At 46.6% G+C, this 24,893-nt stretch overlaps 1 protein-coding gene across 1 annotated transcript in view; it reads right to left on the bottom strand.

Annotated features, from left to right (window-relative positions):
• Positions 1-21,624, bottom strand: part of spata4 (spermatogenesis associated 4) — a 41,886-nt gene extending 20,262 nt beyond the window's left edge. The window contains 5 exon segments of the mRNA XM_069940879.1: positions 8,021-8,241; positions 12,855-12,973; positions 14,734-14,863; positions 21,384-21,603; positions 21,606-21,624. Coding sequence (XP_069796980.1) covers positions 8,021-8,241; positions 12,855-12,973; positions 14,734-14,863; positions 21,384-21,603; positions 21,606-21,624 — 709 coding nt within the window.
• Positions 21,625-24,893: the final 3,269 nt, after the last annotated feature.

The following is a 24,893-nucleotide window of genomic DNA, read 5'->3' as shown; positions in this document are numbered from 1 at the left end:
AGAAATAAAAACAAATAATTTAACTTTAAATCCTAGAGTCCAGGAAGACAGGAATATACAAGACTAGGAATAAATAAGTGCTACATAAAAACTTGGTTTCACTGACTTAAAAGTAACCTTGCAGTTGTAATGTTTCAAGGATGCAGCTAATAAACCACTGAACAATCAAATGCATTGAAACATTTTTAATCAATAAAAATCAGTTGTATTGATACATCTAAATTTAATATATTTCAACAATATTTTAACGTCGTGTTTACACTATGTGAGCGTGGAGAAGAACGACACACACACCAAAGCCTTGCAAATCAAGACTGGTTTATTGCTCTGGCCGTCGCACTTGTATGGGTCCCAAGGGGCTGACATCAGGGCCCAGCATTATTGGAGCACCGGCCTGGGATCGGTCGGTGTTTCCGCCGAAGTCCCCCATCTTGCCTTGTGGAGATCACCTGGGACAATGGCCGGTGTTACCCCCAGGTCCATGCAGTCGTCGCGTTCAACAGCCATTTTGCGGTCTACTACACAACTCCATAGCCTTGGGCGGTCTGTCCTTGCATCATGGGGAGGAATGGAGACCAGCTTTTTACAGTCCAGATATGCTGGTTTCAGGTAGTCGATGGTAAAAGTAGTCTCCTTACCAGTGATGCCGAGGACTAAGGTGGAACAGTCATCCCTGACTACCCTGTAGGGCCCCTTGTAGGGCAGATGTAAGGGTAGCTGATGTGTGCCCCTTCTCACAAGTACATACTGACAAGTCTTCAAGTCCCTGAGAACATTATGTTTGGGCTGGTAGTGTGGTGAGGGTTGCTGCGGGACTAGGGACCCCAATTTTCACCACAAGTTCTCTAGGGTTGCTGTAGGGTCTTCAGAGCATTTATTGGGCCAGGAACGCCCCAGGGATGATCAAAGGCATGCACAGACCATCTCTGACACCGAAGCATTGAAGTCCTCCTTCAGCGCAGTACAAATGCCCAAGGCAGTTGGGAGCCTTAAGGTGGGCTATCAAGGCTGCCTTGAAGTGCCTGTGGACGTGCACCACCAACTCATTGGCCTGAAGGTAATATGTGTAGTAGAGCTGTCCCCAGAAAGTTAGCCAACACTGGCCAGAGGTGAATTGTATCCCCCTGTCCAAGGTTAGGTGCTCTGAGACCCTGAATCTGGACACCCATGTGCAGGTTTCTGTGGTGGTATCAGCCAGTGAGACTACCTCCGGCCACCTCATGGAGCAGTCAACCATGGTCAGCAGGTATCTTGCCCCATTGGAAATTGGTAGTGGTCCCACTATGTTGATGTATACGTGACTAAACCTTCACCTTGCTGGCTCAAGTCTGAGCACTCTCGTGAACCTGCACTTTGGAGGACTGTCAGTTTGGCCTACTGGCTGACCTATTTTTGGAGGCCATGCCAGACAAACCAGCTAGCCATCATTTTGACATGCCGCGGATTGCAGGATGCACCAGGTTGTGGATGGCATCAAAAACCTAGCTCCTCCATCCAGCCAGAAGAAGGGGGTGGGGGCTGCTGGTAAAGACATTGCACAGCAGTGTTAGGTTTCCTGGGCCACCAGAGACATCCTCCACCTGTGACCGGAGACAGCTGTCCTATACACAGGGATCTCGGGGTCCTGCTGCTGTGCTTTGGTCAGGACCACATAATCGACCCCTTGGGACAGGGCATGTACCACGTTGCTTTTCCTCCCAATGTGCTGAAAGTCAGTGGTAAATTTGGAAATGTCGGACGAGTGTCTCTGTTGTCGGGGTATCCACAAGTCTAAAATCTCATGAAAGGCAAAGGTCAGTGGCTTGAGATTAGTAAAGACCTTGAATTGCTGGCCTTCCAAAAAAGTAATGGAAATGTCTTACCGCCTGGTGTGGTGCCAACAACTCTCAGTCAAAAGCTCAGTCGGGGGTGGGGGAGGGGTCGCGGAGATGCCTGCTGAAAAAGGCCAGGGGTTACCACAATGAGTTGTTCCTACTGCTGTGGTGGAGGCATCGATTGTCAGGGCAGTAGGTACCTCTGGTCTGAGGTGGACTAGGAGGATGACATTGGCCAGCATGTCTCTGGTGTTCTGGAACGCCCTGGAAGATTCATCGTCCAAAGCCATGTCTTTTGACTTGCCTGCCATCAGCACCAAGAGGGGGCGCATGATGTGTGCAACTGCCAGTATGAATCTGTGGTAAACGTTTATCACACCAGCGAATTTCTGTAGCCCTTTTACTGGGAGTGGCTTAGTGAAGTGCCGGACCACCTCAACCTTCTTGGGGAGTGGAGTAACTCCATGTCTGTTTATCCTGTGCTCCAGCAAGTCAGTGGTGTCCAGACCGAATTGGCACTTCATAGGGTTGATAGTCAACCAGAACTCACTCAAGCAGTTGCACATTTGTTTCAGGTGGGCAGCATGGTCTTTGTGGCTGGCAATGTGGATATCGTCCAAATAGATGAAGACAAAATGGGAGGTCCGGCCCACTGCGTCCATCAGCCACTGACAAGTTTGTGCCACATTCTTTAGACCGAAGGGCATGCAGAGGAATTCAAACAAGCCAAAGCGGGTTAAGATTGCAGTCTTGGGGATGTTCTGGTGTGAACTGGGATTTGATAGTACCGCTGGATGAAGTCCACCTTGGAGAACACCCATGCCCTGTGCAGGTTGGCGGCAAAGTCTTGGATGTGGGGCATGGGATAGCTGTTGTTGAGGCAGTGGTAGTCATTGTATGGTCTCCAACCCTCTGCTGATTTGGGCATCATGTGAAAGGAGGGGAAGGCCCAGGGAGTGCCACAAAATCCCCAGCTCCTCTATTTTCTTAAACTTCTCCTTCGCCAGGTGAAGCTTCTCAGGGTGGGGTGGGGGTGGGTGGGGGGGAGAGTTGGGGCCCTTGGAATGGAGCAGGGGCCCTTGATCAAAATGTGGTCCCTTACCCAGTGTTTTGGCTCAGCCGTGGAGAACTGGCACCACTATCAAGGGAAAACTCCATCAAGATTCAGGGAAAATTCATTGTCCAAGAGTGTTATAGAGTCTAGGTGGAGGGACCAGTAGCTTGGCTTCCCCCAGAGGAAGAGTCTGAAAAGTTCTGGCGTGCACCAAGTGCCATCCCTTGAGGTTGACAAGGAAGCAGTGAGCCTGAAGGTAGTCAGCCCCCAGGAGAGGTTGCGCCACTGCCGCGAGGTTGAAGGTCCAAGTAAAGCAGCTGTTGCCGAAACGAAGGGGAATGATGTGGGTCCCCAAAGTCCAAATGGAGGAGCTGCTGGCTTCTCCCAGTACTGGGCCCTGCTTGACATTGTGGATGTCGAAGCCTGTGGAGGGGTAGGATGATTATCTCGGCGCCAGTGTCGACCAGGAAACACCTGCCCGAATAGGAGTCCCAGGCATAAGGTAGGCTATCGCGTGGGCCAACTACTGCAGCCATCAATGACCAGGGTGTTTCCTGGAAACCAACAGGGTGGGTGGCATTGATGGGCCTCCACATCCCATCACTGATAATAGTAGCATAACTGTCCCAGGGTAGTAACTCGCTGGGGGCTGTTCTTGCGTCTTCGATGGCACTGGTGTCCTTCTTCGCAATCCAGAGCATGTCCACCCGGGCTGCAACACTCTGAGGGTCCTTGAAGTCCTCTTCCATGAGCAAGAATCTGATATCTTGGGCAGTTGCTCCAGAAAGATCTGCTCATAGAGCAGTCAAGCCTTGTGGCATTCGGTTAGAGTAAGTATATCGCTCATTAGGGTGGACGGGGCCCTGTCCTCCAACCGTCCATATGCAGCAATTGGGCAGTGTGATTGCGCCAGGAGAGCCCAAAAGTGTGGGTTAATAGATCTTTGAGAGCCACGTATTTTCCTTGTTCCAGAGGCTGCCGTAGGAAATCTACGACCCTTGCCACTGTGCCCTAATTGAGAGCGCTTATGACCTAGAAGTAGCAGATGTCTGTGGTGGCGATGTGCCAAAGTTGGAACTGAACCTTGGCCTGCTCGAATGACACATGCGGCTGCAACATCCAAAATATTGGGAGCCTGAGTGAAACAGCGTGGATGGTCACTGGCTCTTCTTAATCTGTCATCTTTGGGTCAATGCCAGTTGGACCTGACAGGGTCACCAATGCTATACTAGCATGGAGAAGAACACATCCACATGAAAAACTAGACTGGTTTATTGCTCTGGCAATCGCACTTTAATGGGCCCCAGGCACTGACATCAGGGCCCAGTGTCATTGGAGTGCTGGCCTGGGATTGGCCAGTGTTCCTGCCAGAGTCCTCCATATTACTGTCGTGTGGAGGTCACCTGAGACAACAGCCAGTGTCACCCCCAGATCCGTGTGGTCGTCATGTTTGTCAGCCATTTTGCGGGCCAGTCCACGTCTCCTCAAGCAGGCCGCTACAGAGCCACGTTTCACTGGAGAAAATACTGAATCATGCACAATACCTGGGCAAGCAAATAAAAGTCAAAAGGCAGGGTGAAATTTTAATTCTGCCCATGTCACTCAAATCAGCCAAGTCAGCCTTTTATGAAAGGTATTTAACAACGGTTTGTTAAATAGTAAGTGTGCAGAGCTGCAGCTTCTCAGGAACTGTGTAAGGAAACTGGAGCTGCAGCTCGGCGACCTTGCACCGGTCAGAGAGAATAAGGAAGTTCTAGACAGGAGTTACAGCCAGGGCCATGGGAGGAGGATAAGCGGGTTACGATTAGGAGAGGGCAAGGGAAGATTCAGGTACTAGAGAGGACCCCTGTGACTGCAACCCTCATCAATAAGTTCTCCTCCTTGAATACTGTTGGGGGGGGACAGCCAAGCTGGGGAAGGCATCAGTGGCTGTACCTCTGGCAAGAGGTCAGCCTCTGTAGCACCGAAGGGTAAGAAAAGGAAGTGGAGGGCAGCAGTTAGGGGATTCTGTGGATATGCTAAGGAGAACCAGATGGTGATTTGCCTCCCTGATGCCAGGGTCCAGGATGTAGCTTCCAGTGTCCTGGCAGGGGCATTGGAACTAGAATGGTTGGGGGAAGGGAACCAAATAAAGGGAAATAGCAAGAAGAGGTTAGACTGCAAACAGAGAAGGTTTGTAGACAAAGTTTTGGGGGTGGATAGACAGGTAACTGAGAAGGAAAATGATCAGAACAGTAATGGAGGGGAGATGATGGAAAGAAATAACAGAATTGACTATAAAGATAGGGACAGAGAAAGATGTGTGAAATCTCTGAAATGCATTTACTTTAATGCTAGGAGTATTGTAAGGAAGGTGGACGGGCTGAAGATGTGGATAGACAGACACTTGGCAGTATGACGTGGTTGCAGGAGGGTTGTGACTGGCAGCTAAATATTCCTGGATTTCATTGCTTTAGGTGTGATAGAATTGGAGAGCCAAGAGGGGATGGTGTAGCATTGCTTATCAGGGAAAATTACTGTAGTGCTTAGGCGAGATAGATTGGAGGGCTCATTCAGGGAGGCGGTATGGGTGGAATTGAGAAATGGAAAAGGAGAAGTTACACTTAAAGGGGTATATTATAGACCACCTAGTGGGGAGTGAGAAATAGAGGAGCAGATTTGTAAGGAAATTGCAGATATTTGTAATAAGCACAGGGTTGTGTTAGTGGGAGATTTTAATTTTTCCAATATTGATTGGGAAACATATTCTGTGAAAGGGCTGGATGGATTAGAATTTGTAAAATGTGTGCAGGATAGTTTTTTTTGTTGCAGCAATACATTGAGATACTGACTAGAGATGGGGTAGTGTTGGATCTACTGTTGGGGAATGAGATAGGGCAGGTGACAGAGGTATGTGTTGGGGAACATTTCAGATCCAGTGATCATAGTACCATTAGTTTCAATATAATTATGGAAAGGGATAGGTCTGGTCCAAAGATTGAGGTTTTTGAGTGGGGAAAAGCCAGATTTGAAGAGATGAGAAAGGATTTGTGAGGAGTGGTTTGGGATGATTTGTTTTATGGGAAGGATGTAGAGGAGAATTGGAGGTAATTTAAAGGTGAGATTTGAGGGTACAGAATCTTTATGTTCCTGTTAGGATAAAAGGCAGAGCCAAAAGTCCGAGAGAGCCATGGTTTTCAAGGGATATTAAAAATTTGGTTTGAATAAAAAGGGAGGCCTACATTAAATATAATTTTTTTTTAAAGGTGTAAACGAGATGCTTGGAAAATACATTGATTGTAAAAAGAATCTTTAGAAATAAATTAGGAAAGCGAAAAGAAGGTATAAGGAGGCTATAAAATAAATCTGGAGTTTTTACAAATATGTAAATAGCAAAGCGACAGTGAAGGATAAAATTGGTCCCTTGGAGAATCAGGGCGGACAACTGTGTGCAGAGTCCAATGAGATGGGGGAGATACTGAACAAGTTCTTTTTTCGGTACTCACTAGGGAGGATGTTGAATTGTGCAGGATAAGGTAAGCAAAAGGGGTAATTATGGAAAATGCAGGGATCAGGAATGAAAGGGTATTGGAGCTTTTTAAGCATATAAAGGTGGATAAATCTCCAGGTCCTGATGGGATTTTCCCAAGGACCTTGAGGGAAGTCAGGGAAGAAATAGCGGAAGCTCTGACAGTGATTTTTCAAAGGTCATTAGAGAGGACCATAGTGCCGGAGGATTGGCGTAATCGCACATGTGGTTCCTTTGTTTAAAAAGAGTTTGAGGAGTAAGTCTAGCAATTACAGGCATGTAAGATTGATGTCGGTGGTCGGTAAGCTAATGGAAAGTATTCTTAGAGATAATATAAGTATCTAGAGAGTCAGGGTCTGATCACGAATACTCAACATGGGTTTGTATGTGGAAAGTCACGATTGAACAATCTTGTTGAATTTTTTGAGGAGGTGACTCGGAATGTTGATGAGGGGAAAGGAGTGTAAGTTGTCTATATGGATTTCAGTAAGGCCTTTGATAAGGTTCCACATGGAAGGTTGGTAAGGAAGGTTCAGGCACTAAGTATTAATTTTGAGATAGTCAAATGGGTTCAACAGTGGCTGGAAGGTAGATTCTAGAGAGTCATGGTGGATAACTGTCTGTCAGGATGGAGGCTGGTAACAAGGAGGGATCGGTATTGGGTCCCTTGTTATTTGTCATTTGGATGGTGGAGTGGTAAACTGGATTAGTAAATATGAGGATGATACAAAGATAGGTGGAGTTGTGGATAGTGAAGAAGCTTTTCAGAGATTGCAGAAGTATTTGGACTGGTTAGAAGAGTGGGCTGAGAGATGGCAGATGGAGTTTAATGGTGATAAGTGTGAAGTGCTTCATTGTGGAAAAAAAATCATAAAAACAGGACATATGTAGTGAAGGGGAGGGCATTGAGGAATGCAGAGGAACAGAGAGATCTTGGAATAACGGTTCATCATTCTTTGAAAGTGGTATCTCATATGGATAGAGTGGTAAAGAAGGCTTTTGGTTTGTTGGCCTTTATAAATCAAAGTATAGAATACAGGAGTTGAGACTATTCAAGGCATTGGTGAGGCCAAATTTAGAATACTGTGTACAGTTCTGGTCACCAAATTATTGGAAGGATATCAAAAAGGTAGAGAGGGTGCAGAGGAGATTTACTAAAATGTTGCCTGGATTTCAGAATCTAGATTACAAAGAGAGATGAGTAAATTAGGTCTTTATTCATTGGAGCATAGAAGGTTGAGGGGGGATTTGATAGAGGTATTTAAAATTATGAGGGGGATAGACAGAATAGATGTGAATAGGCTCTTCCCTTTAAGGGTAGGTGAGATTCAAACAAGAGGTCACAAGTTCTTGGGCAAAAGTTTAGAAGTAACGTGAAAGGAAACTTCTCCACTCAGAGTGGTGGCTGAATGGAATGACCTTCCTGGAGAAGTGGATACAGCAAGGTCAATTTTGTAATTTAAGGAAAAGTTGGATAGGTTTATGGATGAGAGGGGATTAGAGGGTTATGGGCAAAATGCAGGTAGGTGGGACTAGAGGAAATCACTTGGATTGTTACGGACTAGATGGCCTCTTTCCATACTGTAATTGTTATATGGTTAAGAAATTGCCACCATGTACAGATAGTTATGTCTGTCTACTCACTTGGATTTTGCTGTCTTGCCAGTTGCCTCAGTTGCATATGTAGGTCGATAATATTCAACACTTTCTGTTTATTTGTGAATTGGTCAGGTCGTTCCAAAACCTCAGTCAACTTCAGATTGTTTTGAATAGCATTGGCAACAGTTGATCTTGCAACCATTGGCAATTTTTCTTGGTAAGCATAGCTTGTAAAGTTTATTTCATCATCGAGGATGAGTTTTGCTCTAAAAATAGATGAAACAAAATGGCAGGGAGATGGTAAGTTGGGACATGGTGAACCACATAACTTTTCCAAGAACATATCCTGATCAATGATAGGACGAAGAAATGTAATGTGTTAATTAAGTTTCTTCCTCCGTTGATTTCAAGTGCATTTTACACACATCTTGAAAAATAAGGTAAAGAGGGTAATATATACTGCAGTTGTATATTAGTAACATTATGTACATCGATGATATTTCCAGTGTAGTCATAATCCTTTCTTTTTAAACAAGTTTTTAATTTCATTAGGGTTAAGTAAAGCCATATATTTTCCTTTCACATTGTGGTGCACTATTGAACAGAAGCAAACACACAAAACATAAAGTCTGTTCTACAGGCTTTAGTCGACATAAACTTCTACATAGCTGGCTGTGAGGAATGCTGTTGCAAGCTCTGAGACTGTCTTCAAAGGGCCGGATCTAGCTCGTATCCTGGTGGGTGATTGACAGCCAACAGGGTAGGGCTTGGATCATTCATGTTGGCTTATTGACAGTTGGCCAGGTGTTGCCTTGTCCCCATGCTCTTCTGCATGTACAGAGGTCACTCCCTGCAGTAGGCCGGTGGTGTACCACCACACTCTTGCACAATGTTGCCATTATGAATCATTTGACATTTTAATGAGTTATAAGTTTTTATTCAAGGTTTTTTAAAAAAATCTCTATTTTAGAAAAGATTATTCTGAGAAATGTGTCTATAATTCAACAATTATTTTCTATGGAGCCCAAATAAAAAAATGATTTCATGACCAGAAACCATTTTTTTCTCCAGAAATTCAATCCATTTCTAACATGGCTTCCCCCATTCTCTCCAGCATTTTCATCTCAAAGACCTGAAGAAAAGTGTAATCCTGAATGGTAATCCCCATCTTCTGATATTGTGAAAGGGTGTTGAAATCCATTGAACAAACAGCAAGATAAAATTATGATAATACCATGATGTAAAAATATTCTTATGAAAGAGCAGTTACCCTGGTCTTTACACACTGCTGGCATTTCCAGTTTTGCAAAAAATATTAAATCCCTCCAGTTAAACACAGTGACAAAGTGTGGTCAGTTGTACCATATTTTGGGCTTCCTCTGTCCTCTAAAACAGCACTCCAGGCACGCAACATCATTGAAGGGAAATTCAAACCAATTCTAAATTTGGTTCAAGCAAATAAGATCTACCAAAAGTATAGAGAATTTTCAGTGAACAACATTAAATAAACATTGATTTAAAGGCTGCCATTTTAATCTCAGCGAACTTCTTCAAATCAACCTTTTTTTACGGGTTCTAATTCTCTTCAGGGATCTAACTGTTCTGATATTCCTGTTCTTTGTGATTTTTTTTATATAAATTACTTAAATGAATTAGTGGAGGAGTGAGTCAGTACATTTGGAGATGACACAAAGGTTGGAGGTATTGTGGATAGAGTAGAAGGTTGTCATAGGTTAATAAGGGGTAGAGCCAGGGTGCCAAGTTTGGCAAAGAAGTGGGAGATGAAGTTCAATCAGAGAGGTATGAAGTGGTAAATTTTCGAAGATTGAACCAGAAGGCAGAATAGTTCTGGTTAATGGCAGAATTCTTAATAAAGCAGAGGAACAGAGGGATTTTGGAGTCCAGGTCTAAGATCCCCCAAGGTTGTCACACAAGTTGGAAGGGTAGCTAAAAAGACATATGGTTTGCTGGCCTTCATTAGTTGGGGATTGAATTCAAGAGTCATGAGGTAATGTTGCAGCTCCACAAAACTCTGGTTAGACTACATGTACTGTATTGTGTTCCATTCTGGTTGCCTCATTTTAGGGAGGATGTGGAAACTTTAGAGAGTAAAATGGAGATTTAACAGGATGCAGCTGGGATTGGAGGTTAAGTGAGCTAGGGATTTAATCTATGGAGTGACCACAATGTATAAGAACATGAGAAGCATAGATAGGATGGACTACCAGCACCCCACCCCCACCCCCCCCCCCCACCCCACACACACACTTTTATCAGGGCTGCAATGGCCAATACAGAGGACATTTAAGGTGGGAGAATGAGATGTCAGAGTTAAGTATTTTGTATAGAATGGTTGGTATGTAGAATGCTTTGCCAGGGGTGGTGGTGGAGGCTGTTACAATCAGGACATTTAAAAGACTCTTAGGTGGGAAGATGGATGCTTTTTTTGAAAAAAGGAGTTATGGACAGCGAAGGAGGGAATGGTTAGATTGTCATGGATAATTTTTACTTAGATCAGCTCAACATTGTGAGCTGAACTGTTTTATGTTCTTTCATTGGTTGATGTGACAGAGTATATAGATATGTTTTTGGGAGATAAATTGGGAAAGTTTGTTAGAGTAGGTCACATACAAACACCTTAAAACAGATCTTTGCCAATGCAAGACATATTGGCCCCACAGCCTTTGTGGGAGCTTTAGAGAGGGCCAAAGAGACTTCACTAATGGATTGTTGTTTACAAAAAAGCAACAGGTGAAAGAGCTTGTCAGAGCTGCATATTTTCTGGAGCTATCCGAAGAGGGTCATGTGGTTTTGCAAGCAGAGATAGTCAAAAGGGCTTTCTCACTTTGTGTGTGTGTGAGAGAGAAAGAAAGACACATACAGAGATACTTCTACAGTGTTACAGCCAGCAACAGCAGCTAGGACTGGAATAGGACAAGCTGGCAAGCTTTTGGAAAACCCCATTTGGAAGACTGGTTCTTTTCTTGGTTTGGCCTGGTCCAAGTTCTTGTGGTTCATATAAGGGAGAGGACTGGCTGTCTAATGTTTCACTTGGAATAAGAGAAACAAAAGGCACTCTGTGGTGACCTGAAAGAAAGAGGTTATCATCTGGAGAACCCTGAAGGGACAAGTTTAATCAGCAAGACACTGAAGTAGCTGATGGAATTAATCAGTTGTGGACATCCTGAAACAACAAATCTCTCTTTGAAAACCGACAAGAATCTTCCTGAGCGGTAACCATTTACCTTTAAAGCACCAAAGCCTGCGTTTTGCTAATGTTGAGTGCAAGGTTGTTTTTGTGACTCCACTCAACTCACTGATCTATCACACTCTTGCCCACTTCCTTATTGTCATTTCTGCCAATGACCCTGGTGTCATTGGCAAATTTGTAGATAGCATTTGAACTTTATAAATGTTAAATTCTGTGCACAGTATAAGAATTGCCTGCAACCAGTGAACTTGGAGGAATGAGAAGTGAGATTGGAGTGTGAACCAAAGAACTTTTCTGAACTTACACACACATTACATACATGTGTGTTTAGAATTAGAAGGGGGTTAAGTTGGGTTAGTTAAGTCAATAGTGATAAATTAAAGTGTGATTCTGTTTTCATATTAAAGATAATTAAAAGCAACTTTTGTTTAAGTAACCATTTGTCTTGGTGAATATCTATTGCTGCTTGATTTTGGGGTTCTCTGGGCTCATAACAGTCAGCAGCAATTTTTCTTTATGTTTCTGAAAAGATTGATGGTTTACTTTGTGGGCCAAATGACTTATTTCCAGTCCGTAGGATATCATAGCTGAATGATCACTCAAAATCAGATATTATTGTCAAGAAAATGCTTGTGTTTTGTAGTTGCATTAGAGGTCAAAATTAGTGCAAAAGAAGAGAAATTGAGGTAGTGTCTGTGGTTCATTGTTTATTCAGAAATCTGATGGCAGAGGGGAAGAAGCTGTCCTTGTACCTTTAAGTGTTTGTCTTCAGACTCCTGTACCTCCTTCCTGATGGTAGCAGTGTGAAGGGGGTGGTAAGGGTCCTTGAGGATAGTCTTTTCCTGTCATTTGAATTGGCAGCTCCATACCTGACAGTGATGCAACAAGTCAGAATGCTCTCCACGGTACGCATGTAGAAATTTGCAAGTGCCTTTGGTGCATACCAAACCTCCTCAAACTCCTTATGAATTATTGCTGATAGCGAGCTATCTTCATAATTGCATCAACATAGAGGCTCCAGACTAGATCTTCAGAGATGTTGACACCCATGAATTTGAAGTTCTTAACCCTCAGAGGACTGGTTTGTATTCTCCTTATTTACCCCTCTTGGAGTGCACAATCAGTTCCTTAGTTTTTCTAATGTCGAGTGCAAGGTTGTTTTTGTGACTCCACTCAACTCGCTGATCTATCTCACTCTTGCCCACTTCCTCATTGTCATTTCTGCTGATGACCCTGGTGTCATTGGCAAATTTGTAGATAGCATTTGAATTGTACCTCGCCACACAATTATAGAGGTACAGCAGTGGACTATGCACACACTCGTGTTACTTTGTACATTTGATTAAATTAGAAATACATAGAAATGAGGAATCAATTTAAATGTACATGCTGTGGTAAAGTTGTAACAGGACATTGCATTGTTTGTCACTTCTTTACAGCGATTCTTAATCTGGTTTATTTCACAGGTCCAATTAAGCCATCTAGTATTTAGTCCAAATGATTATTCTCTGTGTTTAGAGTTTAGACAAAATGGGCTGGCAATCTCATCCACCACAGAAGTGTGAAACTCAATCCCTTCAGTGGTCATTTGCATGTGTAGAAATCCTCAGTTGTAAAGCAAACCTGCTCTTTATAAAGCATAATGCAATATAGAATATCGATACTTACGGTCTATTTGTCAGCAAAGTGTAGATGTATTGTATCAGACACTCTGCTCCCCCAGGCTTTGAGTGCATTGTAGCATGAATGAATTCCTTGGGAATATTCAGCTTTCTTCTAAATATAAACTTGAAATGAAAAGTAAATTTGAAAATACATTGTTAAACTTCCATAACAGCATAGGCTCCAAACAAAATATCAAGCTGTAATTTATATTTATTCGTAATATTGTTTTTCTTCTCTGAAAGATAATTACTTTCAAAATAAAGCACAGCTCCACCTTTTTATTACAACACTGTATTTTAATCTCAATGACATCTATCAGAGCCATTGTTTTTTTTTAACATTTTAGTTAGATATTAATAAATGTATTGAATTTAAGTAAAGGATTGCTTTTTATTCAAATCTATATATATACCCCCAACTCTTCCCATAACCACCACCCCCAATAAATAACCTCCAAAAAGTAAAACAGAAAAAGAAAAAAATAGAAAAGAATGAATACAAATAGAAAAGTAAAAAAATAGAAGAATATAACTGGATACTAAAATTACAATCAATTACATTTAATTTTCCTCTAGAATACTAAGCCTATATACTGACTACGGTCTTCCAATGAGGAAGTCAAAGATCCAGTTGCAGGGGCTCAGAGTTTGGAGCTTGTTGTCTAGCACTGAGGGAATAATGGTGTTGAAGGCTGAGCTGAAGTTGATGAAGAGCAGCCATATGTAGGAGTTGTTGTTTTCAAGGTGATCTAGAGCTGCAACCGTGTCTGTCTGTCCCGCATCGGACTTGTCAGCCACAAACAAGCCTGCAGCTGACGTGGACTTTACCCCTCCATAAATCTTCGTCCGCGAAGCCAAGCCAAAGAGAAAGAGAAAGAGAGCTGAGTGGAGAGCCAGCGATATTGCGTCTGCTGTGGAGCGATTGTGACAATAGACGAATTGCATTAAGTCCAGGTCTTTGCATAATGCTTTGCATTAATGCTGGCCATGACCAACCTCTCAAAGCATTTCATCACAATCGATGTTCATGAGTCAACCCCAACATGCAAGTAGCATCAACCAGCTCTTTATCCTGGGCAAAGCAATTTTATTCAAACACTATTCAATCAGCAAAGCATGACCAAGGCCCTCTGCTGGCTGAATATTTGTTCATATCTTCAACAAAGGTTTATGTGTTACTTCAGAGAACATTTACTTCTATAATTTTAAACTAGTATTTTCTACTTATTATTTTATTCTTATTTATTTAAATTTTTAAGATATAGTTTCCTCAGTTTATTTTGCCAGTTGCTTGAATTCCGAATATTAGGGGTTTTATCGTACAATGGCCTTCATCAATTTTCCCTTAACTTATGGGAGCATTCAGATTAGGCACCAGCATTACTGAAACCACCCTGCAAAACCTTCGCTGCGGGAAAACCGTAGCTTGGAACATGTAATGTCTCAGTCTTGTAAAGGGATCCTAACCTGAAAAGTTGACAGTGCATTTCTTTTTATAGATAATACCTGATCTGCTAAATCCTTCCAGCTCCTCTTTGAGGCCTGTCTGTAAATATCACACCCAATATACTTCATGCTAAGTACATGTTAAGGGGCAGCATTTTGGCAATAGGTAGTACTGTCTTGGTCTCAGATGCTGTCTGTGTGCTGTTTGAAAGTTCCTATCTTAATATGGGTTTCTTCCAGATCCCAAAGATGTCTAGGTTAGTCGGCTAATTGTCTACTGATGATGTTGACAGAGCTTTAAGGAGGAAAACTTCATAACACTAAAGTTATAATTGTGAGTTTTGCAGGAGAGAATTATGGTGATTTAGAAATTATTTTACATTGTATTTAAATATTAAAACAATTTCTGGGATGAGCTCTCATGATTATTTACTTACATTTTCAAGTCTTGACCAGTTCTTCAGCTTGGAAGAGAATGAGACTCCATTATTAAAAGCATTGATGTCAATGTCAAGAGGATAGTACCAAGAGAAGATTTCAGCAACAAGATAACCATTGCAGAAGTCTCTGGGAAATACAAAGAACATTTTTTTTTTTTACTATTCTTCTCATGTAAATGCATAATTTCACATTTTCCACGTGATATTCTATCTGTCTACCACCTCTCAATCTTTTACTTAATCTGCCTGTATCCCCATAGACTCTCCACTGACTCCATCTATAGCTCACACTCTCAGGAAACTTGCCAACAAATTAAAGATCCCATCCCAACCCAGTCACACACTCTTCTTCCCCCTTTGTCAGACAGAATAGACAGTAAAACCCCTGGTATTCAGCACCTATGGGGATTGGTAGATGCTGATTAAGTGTATTTTCCAGTTATATGAAACTTACTTTTACAATGTCTAATACATCTGCGTTAAGAACAAATAGTTTAAAAGACAAAAATACTATACAGTACTTGCACTGAACAAACTTCACTTGCAAGAATATACAAACCTTAAGTATTTTAATTAATTTTCAGTCATATTCTACGAAAACATTTAACTGTTGCTGCATCTGCAGGTTCCTCTCCCTCCATGGAACCACCCGAAAGACAAACAATAATATTATAGTTAATTACACCCCCACCCCCCAAACACAAATTTATAGATAAAACCTCTGACTGGTGCAACTCTTCCTAAGCAGGGATAAGGAAATACTTTAAGAGTCAGCCCAGCAGTGAGTGGCATTATCCAGATCTTCATTCTGGGCAACACCATTGCTGTTTCACACAACTTTATTCAAAGAGCTGCTATAAGCACAACACGACCAAGGCACTCTGGTGGCTGAATATTTGCTTCTATCTTCACCAAAGATTTGTGTTGCATCAGAGAACATTTACTTTTACAATTTTAAACTTAGCGGTACATACATTAACCTAGTATTTCATTCTTATTTATTTAAATGTTTAAAATTTATTTTCCTTGATTTTCTTCCTGATTGCTTGAATTCTGGAAGACAGGGGATTTTACATGTTTTAAAACACCAGACTCCAGATTCCAGATTCAAATACAGCCTTTCCTGCTGTTATCAGATCTTAAATAGACATCTCATTGATGCTCTTGCTCTGTTTAAACTGTACATTTCTCTATTCATAAGAACATAAGAAACAGGAGCAGGAGTAAGGCATCCGGCCCATCGAGCCTGCTCCACCATTCAATAAGATCACGGCTGATCTGATCATTGACTCAACTCCATCTACCTGCCTTTTCCCCATATCCCTTAATTCATCTAAAAAAAATCTATCTGGCTGAAACTTAATTATGTTTAATGAAGTAGCCTCAACTGTTTCCTTGGGTAGAGAATTCCACAGATTCACTACTCTCTGGGAAAACCAGTTTTTATTCATCTCCATCTTAAATCTAAACCCCTGAATCTTGATGCTGTGTCTCCTAGTTCTGCTCTCACCTACCAGTGAAGACAATTTTCCTGCCTCTATCTTATCTATTTCTTTCATAATTTTATCTGTTTCCGTAAGATCTCCTCTCATTCTTCTGAAATCGAGTGAGTATAATCCCAGACTATTTAGTCTCTCCTCATAGGTCAACCCCCTCATCTCCAGGATCATCCTCCAAGACCAGCACAGGTACACAATCCTTTATCCAGACATCTAAATTCTGGAAAGCTCCAAAAACCCTCAAGTGGGGAGAGAGACTGGCAGTGCGGGAGACTAGCAGCGCGAGTCGGGCGGGCGAAGGGGGTGACTGACAGTCCCCCAAGGGTTCCAGATAAAGGATTGTGCACCTGCATATCCTTTCTGTATATGGAGACCAGAAATGCACACAGTACTCCAGGTGTGGCCTCACCAGTACCTTGTACAGTTGCAGCATGACCATCTTGCTCTTGAATTAAGTTTCCTGAAGCAATTCAATCACAAGCACTCCCAAGTCCTTCTGCTCTATAGCATGCTGCAGTTTTTCACTATTGAAATAATAATCTGCTCTTTTACTTTTCCTATCAGAGTGGATGACCTCACATTTACTAATATTGTACTCCATCTGCTAGACCTCTCCTAACTTAACTGTATCCTTCTGCACCCTCTCCACATCCTCTGTACAATTTGCTTTTCCACTCAATTTGGTATCATCCGCAAACATGGCTGCACTACATTCTGTCCCCTCCTCCAAATCATCAATATAAATGGTGAACAGCAGCGAGCCCAGCGCCAACCCCTGCAGCACCCCGCTTACCACTGTCTGTCAATCAGAAAAGCACCTAATTATCCTGACTATCTGCCTTCTGTCAGTTAACTAATCCTCAATCCATGCCAATATACTTCCCCTGACTTCATTCATGTGTATCTTATTGATAAGTCTCTTGTGCAGCACCTTATCAAACACCTTCTGGAAATCCAAATATACAACATCAACCTGTACCCTTCTATCTTACTGCATCTTTACATCCTCAAAGAACTCCAACAAGTTTGCAAACAAGACATGCCTTTTCTGAATCCATGCTGCGTCTGCCGGTTGGAACATCTTCGTTCCAAATGACTCGCTATTTCTCTTGACTTTTCTATTGTTCCACCGTACCTTGCACTCTGTGATTCACTGTAGCACTACACCTTGAATTTTTCTTTAATTATTGCACTATCTGGTGTCTTCTTCTTTGGCTTGGCTTCGCGGACGAAGATTTATGGAGGGGGTAAAAAGTCCACGTCAGCTGCAGGCTCGTTTGTGGCTGACAAGTCCGATGCGGGACAGGCAGACACGATTGCAGCGGTTGCAAGGGAAAATTGGTTGGTTGGGGTTGGGTGTTGGGTTTTTCCTCCTTTGCCTTTTGTCAGTGAGGTGGGCTCTGCGGTCTTCTTCAAAGGAGGTTGCTGCCCGCCAAACTGTGAGGCGCCAAGATGCACGGTTTGAGGTGTTATCAGCCCACTGGCGGTGGTCAATGTGGCAGGCACCAAGAGATTTCTTTAGGCAGTCCTTGTACCTTTTCTTTGGTGCACCTCTGTCACGGTGGCCAGTGGAGAGCTCGCCATATAACACGATCTTGGGAAGGCGATGGTCCTCCATTCTGGAGACGTGACCCATCCAGCGCAGCTGGATCTTCAGCAGCGTGGACTTGATGCTGTCGACCTCTGCCATCTCGAGTACTTCGACGTTAGGGGTGTAAGCGCTCCAATGGATGTTGAGGATGGAGCGGAGACAACGCTGGTGGAAGCGTTCTAGGAGCCGTAGGTGGTGCCGGTAGAGGACCCATGATTCGGAGCCGAACAGGAGTGTGGGTATGACAACGGCTCTGTATACGCTTATCTTTGTGAGGTTTTTCAGTTGGTTGTTTTTTCCAGACTCTTTTGTGTAGTCTTCCAAAGGCGCTATTTGCCTTGGCGAGTCTGTTGTCTATCTTATTGTCGATCCTTGCATCTGATGAAATGGTGCAGCCGAGATAGGTAAACTGGTTGACCGTTTTGAGTTTTGTGTGCCCGATGGAGATGTGGGGGGGCTGGTAGTCATGGTGGGGAGCTGGCTGATGGAGGACCTCAGTTTTCTTCAGGCTGACTTCCAGGCCAAACATTTTGGCAGTTTCCGCAAAGCAGGACGTCAAGCGCTGAAGAGCTGGCTCTGAATGGGCAACTAAAGCGGCATCATCTGCAAAGAGTAGTTCACGGACAAGTTTCTCTTGTGTCTTGGTGTGAGCTTGCAGGCGCCTCAGATTGAAGAGACTGCCATCCGTGCGGTACCGAATGTAAACAGCGTCTTCATTGTTGGGCTTTTTTGACTTGCTTGGATACTATGCCTCCTATCTCCCTTTTATTGAGTCTTTTAATTAAAAACTATTAGATCTGTGAAATACAACTTTTCCTTCTGTGTAATCACATTTGAATTTTAAAATGTACCTGAATAACTGCCTTAATACTGGATTTTATATTTTGTCTCTATTATTGACAGACTAATTGCTCTCCAATTTTTTCTGTCACAAACTTAATGCATAAAAGATATATAGCTTAACAAAAGGCTTTACAAGGTTTAATGTATGTTAGGGACTTCAGTGCTGAACAAAACCCATAGTTTTAGAGAGATGTTTCCAGACAGCACCTGAAGTCAGGATTAAAACTGGATCCCTGGTGCTTGATGAGCATTACTTCATATGAACTACTCCCAGGTCCATGTTCTTGACCCCTCCATGCCCCTCACTTTTCCTTACGCCTTCACCATACCCAGTTCCCCCACCCCCACCTCTGCCTTCACCTTCTATTTGCTTCTCCCACCCCATCCCCCTCAATCATTCACACCTCATCCATCTCTCCCACCCCTCTCCCCCTCAATTCCCACCCCCTCCCTCTCAACCACCCTGACTGCTTCCCCCTCCCCTCTCCTTCAACCACCCAACTCCTCCCCACCCTCAACCCCTCCCTATCTGCTTCTCCCTCAAACACCCCACCCACTTCTCAACCCCTCCCCATTCACCTCCTCACCCCCACCCTTCCCCACCCTCAACCCCTCCCCATCTGCTTCTCCATCCACCACCCCATCCTCTTTTCAACCCCTCCCCATCTGCCTCCTCACCCCCATCAGCCTCACCCCCACCCCTCCCCACCCTCAACCAAACCGACCATCTGCTTTTCCCACAACCACCCCACCCACTTCTCAACCCGTCCCCATCTGCCTATTCACCCGCTCCCTTCTCCATCTGCCTCCTCAACCCCTCCCCTCCCCATCTGCCTCCTCACCCCCTCCCTTCTCCATCTGCCTCCTCACCCCCTCCCCTCCCCATCTGCCTCCTCACCCCCTCCCTTCCCCATCTGCCTCACCCCCTCCCCTCCCCATCTGCCTCCTCACCCCCTCCCCTCCCCATCTGCCTCCTCAACCCCTCCCTTCCCCATCTGCCTCCTCACCCCCACCTCTCCCCATCTGCCTCCTCACCCACTCCCCTCCCCATCTGCCTCCTCACCCCCTCCCCTCCCCATCTGCCTCCTCACCCCCTCCCCTCCCCATCTGCCTCCTCACCCCCTCCCTTCCCCATCTGCCTCATCCCCTCCCCTCCCCATCTGCCTCCTCACCCCCTCCCCTCCCCATCTGCCTCCTCAACCCCTCCCTTCCCCATCTGCCACCTCACCCCTCCCTTCCCCATCTGCCTCCTCACCCCCACCTCTCCCCATCTGCCTCCTCACCCACTCCCCTCCCCATCTGCCTCCTCACCCCCTCCCTTCCCCATCTGCCTCCTCACCCCCTCCCCTCCCCATCTGCCTCCTCACCCCCTCCCTTCCCCATCTGCCTCATCCCCTCCCCTCCCCATCTGCCTCCTCACCCCCTCCCCTCCCCATCTGCCTCCTCACCCCCTCCCCTCCCCATCTGCCTCCTCACCCCCTCCCTTCCCCATCTGCCTCCTCACCCCTCCCTTCCCCATCTGCCTCCTCACCCCCTCCCCTCCCCATCTGCCTCCTCACCCCCTCCCTTCCCCATCTGCCTCCTCACCCCCTCCCCTCCCCATCTGCCTCCTCACCCCCTCCCTTCCCCATCTGCCTCATCCCCTCCCCTCCCCATCTGCCTCCTCACCCCCTCCCCTCCCCATCTGCCTCCTCACCCCCTCCCTTCCCCATTTGCCTCCTCACCCCTCCCCTCTCCTCCCCATCTGCCTCCTCACCCCCTCCCCTCCCCTCCCCATCTGCCTCCTCACCCCCTCCCTTCTCCATCTGCCTCCTCACCCCTCCCTTCCCCATCTGCCTCCTCACCCCCTCCCCTCCCCATCTGCCTCCTCACCCCCTCCCCTCCCCATCTGCCTCCTAACCCCCTCCCCTCCCCATCTGCCTCCTCACCCCCTCCCTTCCCCATTTGCCTCCTCACCCCTCCCCTCCCCTCCCCATCTGCCTCCTCACCCCCTCCCCTCCCCATCTGCCTCCTCACCCCCTCCCCTCCCCATCTGCCTCCTCACCCCCTTCCCCATTTGCCTCCTCACCCCTCCCCTCACCTCCCCATCTGCCTCCTCACCCCCTCCCCTCCCCAGCTGCCTCCTCACCCCCTCCCTTCCCCATTTGCCTCCTCACCCCTCCCCCTCCCCATCTGCCTCCTCACCCCCTCCCTTCCCCATCTGCCTCCTCACCCCTCCCCTCCCCATCTGCCTCCTCACCCCCTCCCCTCCCCATCTGCCTCCTCACCCCCTCCCCTCCCCATCTGCCTCCTCACCCCCTCCCCTCCCCATCTGCCTCCTCACCCCCTCCCCTCCCCATCTGCCTCCTCACCCCCTCCCCTCCCCATCTGCCTCCTCATCCCCTCCCCTCCCCATCTGCCTCCTCACCCCCTCCCCTCCCCATCTGCCTCCTCACCCCCTCCCCTCCCCATCTGCCTCCTCACCCCCTCCCTTCCCCATTTGCCTCCTCACCCCTCCCCTCCCCATCTGCCTCCTCACCCCCTCCCCTCCCCATCTGCCTCCTCACCCCCTCCCTTCCCCATCTGCCTCCTCACCCCCTCCCCTCCCCATCTGCCTCCTCACCCCCTCCCTTCCCCATTTGCCTCCTCACCCCTCCCCTCCCCTCCCCATTTGCCTCCTCACCCCTCCTCTCCCCTCCCCATCTGCCTCCCCTCCCTCCCCATCCTCTACCCACTGTTTGACGTGCTTAAAGGAGAAGCTGAGGTCCAAACTCTGCAGCCACTTGATGACCTCTCGGGCCAGCCCGGCTTTCGCTGGGATCGGGGCGTAGGATCCGCCGGCGGCAGTAGCCTTGAGGTCAGGGGCCGGCTGGACGCCTTTCAAATCCGAAACCCAGCAGTGGGAACGGCCGGAGCCGAAGGTTGGCAAGTCCAGAGCATCCATGCCGGAGCCAAGCGCGCGTCCGCCGTCTCCATGGCGACGCGGCGCACTCGACCACAATGCATTGCGCCCCGCGGAGCGACCTTATTCCCCTCCCTCGAGTCGAGGGCGGAGTCATTGATGACGTGATCGCCCGTGATCGACAGCTGGGCTAGGGGCGGGTCGGTCATGAAGAGGCAGCCTGCGATTGGTAGCTGAGGAAGTCACGGGGTCCGCTGTGAGGGGAAGCGATGGTGCAAGAGCGCGCGAAGCAGCAGCTGTGACGGGATAGACATGGGGGGTCGCAATACGGGGGGTCAGCATCGCGATAGACAAGGGGGGCCCCGCAACACGGGGGGCCCCCGCATCAGGATAGACACGGAGGGCCCCGCATCAGGATAGACACGGGGGACCCCGCAACGGGATCGACACAAGGAGGGCCCCGCATCGGGATAGACACGGGGGGGGGGGGGTCCGCATCGGGATAGACACGGGGGGGGTGGGTCCGCATCGGGATAGACACGGGGGGGGGGCCCGCATCGGGATAGACACGGGGTTCCCCGAATCGGGATAGACACGGGGGATCCCGCAACAGGATCGACACAAGGGGGCCCCGCATCGGGATAGACACGGGGGCCCCCGCATCGGGATAGACACAAGGAGGGCCCCGCATCGGTATAGACACGGGGGGGGGGGTCCGCATCGGGATAGACACGGGGGGGGGGTCCGCATCGGGATAGACACGGGGGGGGGGTCCGCATCGGGATAGACACGGGGGGGGGGGGCCCCGCATCGGGATAGACACGGGGGATCCCGCAACAGGATCGACACAAGGGGGGCCCCGCATCGGGATAGACAGGGGGGGGTCCGCATCGGGATAGACACGGGGGGCCCCGAATCGGGATAGACACCGGGGACCCCGCAACAGGATCGACACGGGGGGGGTCCGCATCGGGATAGACACGGGGGGGGGGGGCCCGCAACAGGATCAACACAAGGGGGGCCCCGCATCGGGATAGACACGGTGGTCCCCGAATCGGGATAGACACGTGGGACCCGCAACGGGATCGACACGGGGTCCCCGCATCGGGATAGACACGGGATCCCCTAATCGGGATAGACACAGTGGGACCCGCATCGGGATAGACACGGGGGGGCCCGCATCGGGATAGACACGGGGGGGCCCGCATCGGGATAGACACGGGGGGGGCCCGCATCGGGATAGACACGGGGGGGCCCGCATCGGGATAGACACGGGGGGGCCCGCATCGGGATAGACACGGGGGGGCCCGCATCGGGATAGACACGGGGGGCCGCATCGGGATAACTGGCTGTTCCCCAGCATCTGCCGCAGTGGGCATCATCCACCCCTCGGGGCCTGTTAAGGGGCGGGATGGATTGCAAAGGTGGCAAGGTTGAGGAGCACCTTTGTAAATTTGAAGGAGGTTAATAGCTGATCCAGTCGTGTAAGAGGTGCGGCATTTTGACCATGTAAATGATATGTTGCTTCACAAGTCAACAGATGTAAAAGTGACGGAGGCCTTGGTCCTTATCTTTTTGTGTCTAGAGATTTCCTTCAAGGAGGAGAATGGGTGGACGGTACTGTCAGAAATAAAACTTCTCACACATGAGTCTCTTTAAAACTGATGACACGACAAGCTTTATTTACAAGTCTGCAGAGTTGGACTCAACTGGTTTCTCACCAGTTAAGCCCCGATACATACAGTGCATTGATTTTTATACCTTTATTATTTGCCCTTCCCCTTCTTATTAATACTGTTTTAATTGGTTAGTATTACAAAAACATTCTAAGTATAACTGCATTATTAATTATCACGTTCGTTACGTACGCTGTGAACTCTACATTCACTGAATTCTGTTTCTCACACTTCTTATCAATCCTTTGTCTCCTGCATGTCTCTCACTATGACCATGAAAAGATAGGTTTAAAAAAACATATTCAGCAGCTCCTTCTGTCCTTGACTGCTAGTAAACTCTCTGTCCGTTCTGGCTTCCCTGTTTATGATTAATCATCACATTTTAACTTAAGTCTTTTTAACCTAAATTCTCTATATCACAATCCACCCCTTTCTCTCTTTAAAATGTGTTGAATATATGTATAGATATGAATGGGGATTGTAAGCTAGGGAAGAGAAATGTTTTATGATACATTAATCTCACGCTGAAATAAAAGTCTTACAGGGTCTCCCATCCCCCCTGGTTGCATAGCTTGTTCGACCATGGAAAACACCAGGCGAAATGTTAGTTTTAAAAACAGTGGATAAGAACCAAGTCTGAGGTTTAGGAAACCAAGTGAAAACACCAGGCGAAATGCGAATCCATACAGCCTTGCAGGGACTTTCTCCTACTGGGTATTTGCCGGCTCGTGAGAGACAATAAAAACCAGAGGGGACATTAGAGAGAGACCAGGTTTCTCTTGATCTCGTTCGGTTAGTTGTCCAAATGCGGGAAATCATGGTCAATGAATTGAGAGGTTCTCCCCACCAAGGCCATTGTTCTGACATCCGTGGACCCCCGCAGACCCAACAATTAGTTACATTAAAAGTTCCTGCAATTTTAGTTGCCAGATCTACAAAAAGGTTATCTCCCCCAATTACATTACCGAAACTTACATGGTTATTTGGATGGACTCGAACTAAGTCCGGCTGTCTTAAAGGGACAGGCAATTTCGAGTGTGGAGTGTAACTTCTCATTGGAACAGTACGTTGGTGTATGCAAAACCAGAGTCCATCAGGGCATGGTGGGCTTGAGTCACCTTTCCAACCGTTAAGAGGGAAAGGAGTGGTATTAGGAATCTGTATATAATGACCCATATTATTTCCTTCTTTTTCCACACAAGGGGTATATGGATGTTGGGTGGTATTTTCTGCCCAACATTTCTCAGGAACTGAGGTATGGGAAATGAAATTACCTTCCTTTCTTCCCCAAATGTGGTCCTGAAACAGGACCACTGTATCTCTGCATTTCTTACATTTCACACCTGATAAAGACATAGGCAAACTAAGAAAAATCAAAGAACATAACAATAACATTGTGAATTAAGTCTTTTTGCGAAATCGTAAGGTAAGAGGTTTTTCTCCAGGAATACAAGTCCAATCTGAGTTCGTATCAGGGTCCTGTGGCGCCTCTACAGGTCCCTTAAATCTGGATGCGTGTGTCCACCCCTTCTCTCTTGTTCGTGCTGCAGCTTCTGTAGTTAAGAGAACTTGGTATGGACCTTCCCACTGGGGCTGGAGTTTTTCAGTCTTCCAGGTCTTGATAAGAATCCAGTCTCCTGGTTCCACTTTGTGTAAAGAAAAGTCTA

Source organism: Narcine bancroftii, chromosome 1 (assembly GCF_036971445.1).
Source record: "Narcine bancroftii isolate sNarBan1 chromosome 1, sNarBan1.hap1, whole genome shotgun sequence".
NCBI lineage: Eukaryota > Metazoa > Chordata > Chondrichthyes > Torpediniformes > Narcinidae > Narcine > Narcine bancroftii.
This window is presented reverse-complemented; position numbering and strand designations above follow the sequence as displayed.